This window comes from Oncorhynchus masou, chromosome 23, assembly GCF_036934945.1.
Source record: "Oncorhynchus masou masou isolate Uvic2021 chromosome 23, UVic_Omas_1.1, whole genome shotgun sequence".
NCBI classification, from domain to species: domain Eukaryota; kingdom Metazoa; phylum Chordata; class Actinopteri; order Salmoniformes; family Salmonidae; genus Oncorhynchus; species Oncorhynchus masou.
Window position 1 is genome coordinate 42,821,359 of NC_088234.1, and position 12,746 is coordinate 42,834,104.

The 12,746-nt window shown below is 43.8% G+C and overlaps 1 protein-coding gene across 1 annotated transcript in view; it reads right to left on the bottom strand.

Moving 5' to 3' along the window:
* LOC135510870 (adhesion G protein-coupled receptor A3-like) overlaps positions 1-12,746 on the bottom strand; it is a 270,757-nt gene that overhangs the window by 114,680 nt on the left and 143,331 nt on the right. The window contains exon 12 of the mRNA XM_064932169.1: positions 10,088-10,285. Coding sequence (XP_064788241.1) covers positions 10,088-10,285 — 198 coding nt within the window. The remainder of the gene's footprint in view (positions 1-10,087; positions 10,286-12,746) is intronic.

The following is a 12,746-nucleotide window of genomic DNA, read 5'->3' on the forward strand; positions in this document are numbered from 1 at the left end:
CTGCTTGTCCTCTGTGGCAACTTCTTCGTACCGTGCTACTCTCTCATGGACAGTTTTCCTCTATGTTGACCTATCTTTTGCAGTGTCTTCCCAGCTGGAGATATTTAAGTGGCACTTTTTGAGGTTATTCTTTAGGTTGTCCTTTAACTGCTTATTTTGTCCTCCAGGGGCCCGGTGATCTGCATTTAGTTGTGAATACAGGACCTGTTTTGGGAGGCAAGAGTTTGGCATCCTGACAACATGGCCAGTCCATCAGAGCTGGTGTTGGTGGTGGGGATGCTGCTGATGTTTGCCTTCTCAAGGACACTGTTGTTGGTGCACCTGTCTTCCCAGCTGATCCTCATCATGTTGCAGAGACATCTTTGATAGTGCGACTCCCAGGCTTTAAGGTGTCTGCTGTATGTGGTCCATGTTTCTAACCCATACAGTAGGGTGGGGAGCACTAGACCAAGATTTTAGTTATGGCCTGGATGTCACAATCGTCGTAGACCCCTTTCCTCGATCTTAAGGAGGCTCCACTGGCACAGATTAGGCAGTGATGCATTTCAGTGTCAATGTTGGCTGAGAAAAGGCTGCCAAGGTAGGGAAAGTGGTCCACATTTTCAAGAGTGTTTTTGTCAAAATGTTTAACTGGGGCTGATGAATTTTTGTCAGTGTGTGGTTGGTGGAGGATTTTGGTATTTTTTATGTTTAGGGCCAGACCCAGAAGCTTGCATGCCTTTGCAAAAGCTTCCAGAATGCACTGAATGTCCTCTTCTTAAATGGGCAGTGATGGAATTGTCATCTGCATACTGGAGCTCTACAATGGAAGTGCTGGTGATTTTGCTCTTGGCCTTGAATCTGTTGAGGTTGAAGAGTTTGCCGTCTGTTCTGTACATCATATTGGATCCCTGCAGCAGATTTTAGCCTGTGAGGTGGTGGATTGCAGCAATGAAAAATAGGAAACAGGGTGGATGCAATAATTCTAGTGTCAACCTTGAAGGATTCCGTTTCAGCGCCACTGTTGCTGAGTACTAAAGCTGACATGTTGTCACGCAGCAGTATTTTGGTGAATTTGACAGAATCAGCCAGAGAGCATGGCGGTTCACAGAGTCAGAAGGCAATATTTATAAAGGCCATGCAACAGTGGTTGCTTTTGCTACCTGGAATCCCATTGAATTGATTTATCATTCTTCAACAGCTTTTGACCATCTTTGGAGCCAAAGGGTTTTAGACCGAGGTAACTGAGTCCATACAACGCCTTGGTGGCATCGAAAAAGCCTCTGGTATCTCCGGAGTCCATACAAAAACACCTCACCTGCTTAATAACGAAGGATCTGCTTGATGTGGACATATTTTGGGCAGAGATATGGCTCTTGCTTCTCCACCCTCTCTCTTGTATGGTTCAGTTCAGTCTACAACTGGGTTCCCAGCAAACAGGGGACGTCTTAATGACATTATGTGAGGTTCCCATAAGGTCGAGACGTTAGCCCACTCTAGGAACATTAAAACATGACGTTAACCTCAGAACCGTAAGAAGACGTTCAGTATAGATCTCTGTTTGGCCGTAGTATAACTTAAAATAATGTATTTTGATGTCTATTAGGAAACGTTATGAAAAAGTGTATATTTGGTTCTGATAGAACGTTATCCATGGGATATTCAATGACCACAAGGGGATGTTTCATGATGGTCAACGTTCTTTGTCTAGTTCCCTGAACGTCTATGTCACCGGAACGTCACAAAATGGTCGCCTAAAGTTGTAAGGACGTTGTGTCATGGTTCCCTGGAGGATTTGTTTAGTTCCCGGTTTGTCCCGGGGACATCCCCGAGGTCGTTCTTAGGACGTTCTGTCATGGTCCCCCGGATGTTTTGTCTAGTTCCCAGTTTACCCTGGGAACCTCCCTGAGGACACTTTTAGGAAGTTCCTGGGAAGTTGTCTCATGGTTCCCTGGAGGTTTTGTCAAGTTCCCAGTTTGTCCAGGGAAGATCCCCAAAGATCTTTTCAGGACATTCTTGGGACGTTGTGTCAAGGTCCCCGGAGGTTTTTGTCACTTGATGGTCCCAGGTGTGCCAAACCATTATAAGTAAAGTAATTAAGTGGTATAGGTTTTAAGGTACATGGTACGCCGTTTAGCTAAAATAGTATCAAATCTTAAATCAATGACATGATATATGACATGATCACTTAGTACTGACTTTTCAATACAACCCAAATTGGGATTTAAACTCACATCATCTGGATTTGGGGTATGCTGATCTTTCTGCTGTGCCACAAAGTCTGTAGCATTTAAGAAGTCACATGTACATTCATACCTATAATACGTCTCTGCACTTATCAAAGTGCCATCTGCACTGAAATGACGTTTTTTTGCAACCATTGGGTGTCGACCATCAGGTGACGTCCCCGGTACAAACCGGGTACTACACATAAACCTCCAGGGGACCATGACAAAACATTCCAAGAATGTCGTAAACATCCTTGGGGACGTCCCCGGGTCAAACTGTGAACTAGACAAAAACCTCCAGGGGACCATGATACAATGTCCCAAGAACATCCTAAAAATGTCCTTGGGGATGTCCCCAGAACTAACCGGGAACTAGACACCTCCATGAGACCATGACACAATGTCCTTACCACTTCAGGCAACCATTTTGTGACATTCTGTGGATGTCCTAACAACTCATTTTAGTTTGCAGGGTTATATCTATAAAAATACTTTTGCATATCAGTTGAGATTTTAGTATTAGTTTTCCCCAAAAATGTAGCATACACACACACACACACACTCTCTCTCTCCCTCATTTACACAGACAGATAGACAGACTGACTGACTGAATGACTAACTGACTGGGGTTGTGGGTATGTATTGGGAGGTGGGTCAATTGTCTTGATATTACTGCTAGGAATGTGGTTTGTTGTGTAGTGAGCTATTACTGAAGCTTGACACCTGATATGCATGAAAATAAAAAAGAGTGAATAATACAATATTGGTTAAAGTTATATCACTTATTCATGGTTTGTTTTACCCACTTCATAATGTTGCAGAAAATGGTATTACGTTATGCGTTCAGCATATTTATTACACACACACACACACACACACACACACACACACACACACACACACACACACACACACACACACACACACACACACACACACACACACACACACACACACACACACACACACACACGCGCACACACACACACAGAGAACTCAACAAGGTTTTACAGTAATTATACTACCTGTGGAACCTCAGCCAGGATAGGAACATTCCAATTAATTAACCTAAAAATGTGCATTGAGGGAACCGCAAAAGCTCACAGATGGTGCACACGCAAACACACTGCAGAGCAATAAGGGTTAGTCCTTGAGGGAACGCTGCTACTCCAAAGCCGGGAGCTATGCTTCTGAGATCAGACTTTGATGGATCTGATGAGAGTTGGGGAGGAATTTCAAAAGAAATGACTGCTCTCTTCAGAATGTGCATTTGTGTATTAATTCATTCGACTGTGTGTGTGTTTGACTGTGCGCGCATCTCATGGTATGCATGCTCTTGCACGCACGCACGTGTGTGTGTGTGCTTGTGTGTGTGCATGTTTGTGCTACTCTGCGTGACCTTCATCCAGACCGTTCCTTACAGCATATATTTAATTATTTGTTCATTTAGCTTTAATTACCCCACATGGCCCGGCAAGGAATGTACAAGGAATAAAGCAGCTTGTAATAGCATACAGGGAAGGATGGAGGGAGGGAGGTAGTAGAGGGAGGGAGAAAGACATAGACAGAAAGCAAAAGAGACAGACTGAAACCAGCTCCCCAGCTGCTCCCTGTTTAAAGGAGGCTGTAAGGACTGGGGGGGGACGATATGGGTCAATGGAGCTGTGATTTGTAGGTCAGAAGCAAAAAGGTGAAAAATAATGCCGGACAGCACAGATGAACTAGAACAGGGGACGGGGCCCTCGGCCAATTGGTCTACATTGGTGCTTTTAGCTCTATAGGGAAGAGGCAGATAGACAGAGAAACAATGTGAAAGAGCGGGGGAGAGAGACAGAATCATAACATGTGGAGGTTTACCATTGGTTACCCAATGAAATAATGCCAATGCTAAATGACTGTATGCGTGACTATTACCAAGTTGACAGGTCAAATAAGTACAAAGAGAGGGCTTATGATGGTAAACGGCATGCCGTTGCTTCAAGTGAGGAAAGTCTTAACTCGGGACTACGTTGACATGACCTAATAATAACACAACAAACTGGAAGCACACTATATTTCCTAGCCTCTAAAATAAAAGGTTGAGGTTTCTTCATCAAAGTTAACAATCTATGACTGAATGCCAGCCGGGGGCATCAACAATCCCTGTACGTCACATATCTATGAATCAGCTATGTGTCGCGCTGATAATGCCCTCACCTCGACCCACCCTCTATAAGCAGAGGGGGATTTCAAGGAATTCAATCTACAATGCAAGCATGCCTTGCCATAAGAAATGTTGAAGCACGGTATTCACAAAGAAAAGTTGTCAGGGGCAAACAACAACTATATTGCGTGGTGCAGGGCAGAAGAGTCCAACGTTTAATATAAATCATTATGCAGCAAAATAATGTTCTGTCTGCATAGCATAGGAAAGCCAGCAGCAAACAGATAAGGAGGAGCTAGCTTCACAATGCAGCATTGTACAGCCAGCAGTCCAGAACAGCATATGAGCGTGGTAATGCAACAGAGGCACTTAATGAAACAGTGTGAATGCTGTACTGCGGCAGAGCAGGATGGGAATGGAGGATGTGTGCATCTGTGTGTGTGTGCGGTGTGTGTGTGTATGTGTGTGTGTGTGTGTGTGTGTGTGTGTGTGTGTGTGTGTGTGCGTGCGTACATATCCGACCCTCTCAGGGAAGCAGGCGTGACAAAGGACAGCCAGGGCCATTCTGCTGCACAAAGCCCAGTCAGCTAGAGCGACTAGGCTCCAAAGGCACAAAGAGAACCAAATTTCCTCTGTCCCCTGTTCAGCTGTTCAGCGGAAATGGACAGATCTCCCCAAATGCTCGGTGACTGGCTATCTCTATCCGTCGATGGAACTATTTATCTTTCTCAATCTCTCTTTCTCTATTGAAGTAGTGTTGTGTTCTGTTGAAGTATTTAGTGTTGTGTCTCTCGTTGTGATTTGTCCTATATTTATATTGTATTTAAAAAACATATTTTTATCCCAGGCCCTCATTGCCGCAGGAGTCCTTTTGCCTTTTGGTCCCTCAGTCTACCGCTCTTTCTATATCCCTCTGTCTCTTTACCTGTCTGCTTCCCTTCTCTTAATCTGTCGTGTTTCTCTGTCTCTCCCTCTTTCTCATTCTTCCTAAATTCCAGTTCTCTTTTTGCTTCACTCTCCTCCTTCCCTACCACCTTCCCTTCCTCCTTCTCCCTGCCTCGTCTTACTACGAGGAGGAGAGGGGGTTTCCACGGTGTTTAGCATTCAGCACATCTCACTGCAGCATCACAGGCCTATTTGTGTTTTTAGAGACCTACTCCTGAAAAAATCCAATGCTTAGAGGGAACATTTTGTTGTTGTATGCTTCTGCAGTTATAGAACAGAACACAAATACCATCATATGTTTGGTCACAGGCAAGCGCGCACGCACGCACGCACGCACCCACCCACGCACACACGCACACACACACACACACACACACACACACACACACACACACACACACACACACACACACACACACACACACACACACAAGTATCTGCAATGAAACCCGTGAAAATAATGGATGGAAGTTAATGTTATAAACATGGCATTCGGCACACATACGATTAACCTTGAGTAATTTGGGTATGAATCGGGCAGGAGAATTTGCATGATTTCCTCTCTGTGCTTCCCCTCGTCTAAAAGAATACAGGTCAATGTGCTAATGAATAGCCTTCACTCTGTCGATACCCACTTAAATGGCTTAATTCCTCCATTGGTTTGTGCACAGAACTCTCAACAGCACTCCTAGTCTGTATCTACATTATGATGGAATGATTGAGAGTATATTTAGACACGTGGAATTCATAACAGCTGTGTGGTCCTGTTTGGCTCAGTTGCTAAAAGCGTGCCACTAACAATACCAGGGTTGGGTGTTCAATTTCCACTGGGTCACATGCTTAAATGTATGCACTCACAAGTCGCTTTGGATAAACGCACATGTTGAATGGATTTCATTATTATATTATAAATCACTATCAGGGAATTACTGTATATGTGTTCAAAAAGTAGGCTGTGTGAGTTAAATTTGTCTCTGAGCACTTGTTGCATGAGATATTTTGTGGTTGTGTCTTCCTGCCTGTGGTTGTGTATTTCCAGCGCTAACAGTCCCCCAGATGAGGTAGCAGCAGCCCCAACCTGCATGGTGACTGTTTAGTGGCTAACAGCTAACAGCAGCATAATTAAAAAGCACTAAAGCTCTATGGAGCAGGAATGCATCTAAACAGAGAGGTTAGCATATCCCACTAGCTCAACCACAGGCCTTCTCTAATTAATTATGGCTTAATGAGCAAGGGGGAGAGAAGTGACTGGTAAATATTGTCCTAGCTGGCCGATACCTCTACTGAAGGGTATCACTGGCACCCCCTGTGGTCTTAGCTATTCAGTTAGCTTTTAAGACACGACTGTGACTCCAGCAGGCGTTTTTAATCACACCCTCTTAACCACACCCGCACAGTGCCTAAAAACACTCTTTTAATGATTTAATTTAAATGAAACACTAAGAAAATGCAAGGCAAACTAATACTTAACGGAGATATTTTGGGACATTGCTTACCTTTGACGAGTTTTCCCATTTTGATACCATTTCAAGAGAGAAATAGCAAAATGTGTCGATAAGTAAGTTTTTACACTGTAGCTATACTCACTCAAACCCCTTAACTGTTTTGTTGTTTAATTGCAGTGTCCCATTATTCAAAACTGTTATTTTACGCACGAGTGTGCGACTAGGTGCTAAATGTCGGCATAGATGGCTAATTGTCAGACTTTAAACTTAAAAATCTTTTTGGGCTTAACTTTAAGACAACGTAAAAAAAAAAACAATGAAAAAGGCTCTGGGCAATTACATCAGATGAGATTAATAATGTTTACCAGATGGTACTGAAAGAGAATATGCTTGGATGATAAGTAGGTGATAATGTGGACGACGTAGAGTAGAGTTAAACTCAGGTGATCTTATCAAAGGCATCATTAGCTGTATTTCACACCCATGAGAATGCTTCTCCTCTCTAGAACTAATCTTTATTAATAGGCATGCAAAATGTGTTAAATTAAACTAAATAATACAGTAGTATACTGGCAGACTCTATGATGCCCCTGATATTCTGTTATTATACATTTTGTTTGAAGTGACTGTGCAGCTTGGCACTGTTGAGGGAGAGTGTGTGGTCGTTCAGTGAAATTCTTTTGAGGAAATCCACAAACCAGATTCCTTCTATTTCACTGTTATCCCATCCAATTAGCTACCAGCCAGACATTTAAAAACATATGTGTTGGATGGAGCTGGTGGCTGAGGTCTGGCATCTAGTGTGTGTGTGTGTGTGTCTGTGTGTGTGTCTGTGTGTGTGTGTGTGTGTGTGTGTGTGTGTCTGTGTGTCTGTGTGTGTGTGTGTGTGTGTGTGTGTGTGTGTGTGGGTGTGTGTGGGTGTGTGTATGTGCGCAATGCCACCCGTTTGGCTGTGTGTGGGCACAGCGTGACCATATGTTCTGTGCAGTAGCTCAGTTTAACCTAGCACAGCACAAGCAGGCATGAGACACAGCCAGAGAGATAGAGATCAGATAGTCTGCGAGTGGGGGCTAAAACAGCACTATGGCTTAAATACCAGCAGTGTGAACACTGGTAAAGATCATCAGTCGCACAGAATACACTGAACTAACAGCAGCACAGAGAGCAGGTGAGAAATTCCCCCAAACATGCAGTGTTCCATCCTGGGGAAAGAAGAGACGGGAGCGGCGATATTTGTGGAAGTATCCTCCCCTCCTGAGGGACGCTGCATGTCAGTTCTAGTGAGAGTGTGAGTGGAAGATTAGTGTGTGTGTGTTTGTGTAGGTGTGTGCATGCGTGTGTGCATATGCGTGTGTGTGTGAGTGTGTGTGTGGCCTGAATGGATTTGCTGTCTAAATCAAAACTGAGCACACACGCCGTCTTCACAGTCAAAGTGACGAGCGGTGGAGTCAGGCTTCCGCTTTGCATCTTTCATTTCTTTCGGTCTGCGGGTGAAACATGGACAAAGGGAACCACTGAGCCCTACGGCAGCCCTGCACCTACACCTCCAGCCACCGGGAGGCACTACAGGCAGGAGTTGAATAGCCCCCCCCCCAATGGTAGAAGCCTTGCCTAGGGGCATGTGCCAGTACCCACCATATTGGAATTCAAAGCTGGGGAATCCCAACAAAACTGTTCACTACATCAGGATAGCTAGCTGTCCAGCACTCATTTGGTGAGAGCCACAGACAATTGTCATGGAGAAATAGCTAAATATTGTCGTGAAGCAAAAGCATATTTCAGTTATTGTTGGTGTGACTGTCATTGTTATCCACAAGTGTATAACAGTAAAACCAATAACAGTAAACCGATTTCTCCAGGATTCTAATTCTAATCCCGTAAATGGCATTCCTATTCACAAAACAATCCTAACAGATGCCTACATGAAAAGTGGCAATCGAGGCTGATTACTGGGCTGGAAAAGCACCCTCTAAACAGTGGATGTGAGGGGCTACCAGGGGCGCCCGTTACAGTGAGGAAGGGCCTGCGAGGCAGTGTGAGATCGGCAGTTATAGGAGGGGCCTTTGCATATGCAGTGTCACGTCGTAGGGTTGTACTCCCAGAGGAGAGCAGAGGAGAGCAAGGACAAGGCCAATGAGAGAGAGAGAGAGAGAGTGAGAGAGAGTGAGAGATAGGGCTCAGAGAGAGAGAGAGAGAGAGAGAGAGAGAGTGAGAGATAGGGCTCAGAGAGAGAGAAGGCTGGCAGCATTTCCATCCCAACCCTAAGTGGCCCGCTGCTGCTCTGAGTGCTGCTCACAATGTCACATTCCCACTGAGAGCTCACTTTCTCAATGACAATCGCTCCCTGTCTATCAAGCCACACAGGTTTGGTTTGGAATTGGCTCACTTCGATAAGCCTAGTCATGCTCATCGACCTCTGTCATTGGTCATCACAAAGGGACGGCTTAGTCATCAAAGGAATGCCTTGCCTTTCTCCCCCATGGCTCGTCCATCTGAGATCGCTGAAAAGCTGCACTGGGCATGGCAACCAGGCTAAATAATAGCTGAGCACAGTAGATAGTATTAGCTAATCATAAGAGGACACAGTCAACAAGCATGCTGAAACACACAGACACAAAAGTAAACATGCACACACACCAGCACAAGCACGTGCACATGCACACAGTAGCTGATGTGTAAAACTACCTAGTGAAACATTGCAAAACAATGCCACTTCAATGCCAGAGGAGTGTTTTTCCCTGTCTGCATATGTAGACTGTAAAGTGTAGCTGACGTGGCATCTGTCATTTGGGATGGGCCAGCAGGAGGTATGATGGAGTAACAGTGATTTAGTGTGACAGGGACACAAGGCCACAGTATCAATCACAGGAGAGTGGCCTACATACACTGACTCCAGAACTACCCGACCAATCCTGACCCTTCCCCCTTTACAGTGCAACCTATCACAGGCTGATCTACAGCATGCCACTGCACCAAAACAGGATGTCAACTTATGGAGAGTAATAGACAACAACAAGTCTGCCAGGCAGGAGCACTGCCCTATTATTCTTACACCAAAGTGGGTGCATTTGAGTCTTGACCATAACAAGTTGCATTATCTAAATATTTAAAAAAGACAGAGAGAATTATAGGACAGAATTAAATGTCCAATCTCTGATTAACTCTTATGATATCGTAGAAATGTCATTCCTAGAAGAGAGATTCTCATTCAAGTCAACGTTCTGTAACAGGAGGACCGGCAGCCATATTGAATGTATGTTGTACCCATTAACCATGGAGTAAAACCAGGAAGTTCATCCTTCAATGTGTGCTTAATTTTCAAGTCATTCTATTTCTATGTACTGTACCTTGCTGAGTTGGCTGGAGGGGGAGCCATTGCCGTTGACCGTGTGACATTTGAAGTTGAGCAGCGTGTCCCCGATGGCATCCTGGTTCCTCTGACCAGAGAAGGGTGGCAGGGGGGCTCTCTGTACTGCCATACACGAAAGACCCTGGAAGTTAGACGGCCTGATCAGAAAGGCCTCCATGGCTATGTTTGGGGACACCTGGATGGAGTCAGAGCGATAGGAAGAACGGGAGTAAGTGAGTTTATCTTCCTGGTCTGAACATAAATGGCTGATCCTTAAAAGTGTCATTCTGAAGTGTCATTCTGCACTGAATCGATAAAAAGATGTTGATGAAAAACAAAACAAATTTGCTGATCATGCTGAGCTGCGAGACTAAAAGGATGATGAAGTACAGCAGGCCTGGGCAATTATTTTCCATGGAGGGCCACATTAGAATATATTTTTGCCATCGCGGGCCAGAATTATACAGTTGAAGTCGGAAGATTACATACACTTAGGTTGGAGTCATTAAAACTAGTCTTTCAACCATTCCACAAACTTCTTGTTAACTAAATATAGTTTTGGCAAGTCGATTAGGACATCTACTTTGTGCATGACACAAGTCATTTTTCCAACAATTGTTTACAGACAGATTATTTCACTTAGAAAATTGGAAAATTCCAGAAAATTATGTCATGGCTTTAGAAGCTTCTGATAGGCTTATTGACATAATTTGAGTCAATTGGAGGTGTACATGTGGATGTATTTCAAGGCCCCCCACCTTCAAACTCAGTGCCTCTTTGGTTGACATCAATGGAAAATCAAAAGAAATCAGCCAAGACCTCAGATTTTTTTTTAGAACTCCTCAAGTCTGGTTCATCCTTGGGAGCAATTTCCAAAAGCCTGAAGGTACCACGTTAATCTGTACAAACAATAGTACGCAAATGTAAACACCATGGGACCACGCAGCCGTCATACCGCTCAGGAAGGAGAGATAACCGTCTCCTAGAGATAACCGTACTTTGATGTCGAAAAGGGCAAATCAATCCCAGAAGAACAGCCATTGACCTTGTGAAGATGGACGAAACAGGTACAAAAGTATCTATATCCACTGTTAAACGAGTCCTATATCGACATGACCTGAAAGGCCGCTCAGCAAGGAAGAAGCCACTGCTCCAAAACCTCCATTAAAAAGCTAGACTACGGATTGCAACTGCACATGGGGACAAAGATCATACTTTTTGGAGAAATGTCCTCTGGTCTGATGAAACAAAAATATAACTGTTTGGCCATAATGACCATCGTTATGCTTGGAGGAAAAATGGGGAGACTTGCAAGCCGAAGAACACCATCCCAACCATGAAGCACGGGGGTGGCAGCATCATGTTGTGGGGGGTGCTTTGCTGCGGGAGGGACTGGTGTACTTCACAAAATAGATGGCATCACGAGGGAGGAAAATTATGTGGATATATTGAAGCAACATCTCAAGACATCAGTCAAGAAGTTAAAGCTCGGTCACAAATGGGTCTTCCAAATGGACAATGACCCCAAGCATACTACCAAAGTTGTGGAAAAATGGCTTAAGGACAACCATCACAAAGCCCTGACCTCAATCCTATAGAAAATGTGTGGGCAGAACTGAAAAAGCGTGGGAGAGCAAGAAGGCCAACAAACCTGACTCAGTTACACCAGCTCTGTCAGGAGGAATGGACCAAAATCACCCAACTTATTGTGGGAAGCTTGTGGAAGGCTACCCAAAATGTTTGACTCAAGTTAAACAATTTAAAGGCAATGATACCAAATACTAATTGAGTGTATGTCAACCTCTGACCCACTGGGAATGCGATGCAAGAAATAAAAGCTGAAATGAATAATTCTCTCTTTTATTATTCTGACATTTCACATTCTTAAAATAAAGTGGTGTTCCTAATTGACCTAAGACAGGGAATTTTTACTCGGATTGTGAAAAATTGAGTTTAAATGTACTTGGGTAAGGTGTATGTAAACTTCCGACTTCAACTGTACATCATGTGTATGACTGTGTTGACAGATATCTACTGTAAATCACATCCAGATATGCTACTTATTTTACTTTTTTAACATGCACAAAAATAAACCACATCCATGTCCTCCGTTTGGTAGATATTTTCATTATTAAACATGCAATGAACTACACGGAGGGAAAAGTACACTGTGCATTCAGCACCACGGACAGAACTCTTGTTAACGGGTATACACAAAAACACAATAAAGAGAGAGCTTAACATTACACTTAAATTACTCAATCAGTTTGAGGAGTGAAGTCTCTGATGGGCATTGACTAGAGCAGTGAAGTCAGGTATGGTTTCTGACATCGCTATGCACAGGATTGCTGAGAGGTGAGAGTCAATAAGAGATGATCTGTGTCTTGACTTTTTATATTTCATCACTGAAAATGTCTGTTCACATAAATAGGTTGTTCCAAACCCTATAAACATTTTCTGAGCATGATTCCTAATCTTTGGAAAGTTTTTTCATCGAGAGATGCATAGAACCTCGTCAATTACATTGTTTTGAATAGTTCTCCAATCACTGCATCATACTGAAGATCAATAATCTCAAGTTGCAGGTCAGTGAGAGTGTTATCCACATTGAAGGTGAAAGGAGAGGAAAACAACAGCATGTCATTTTCCAACACTTT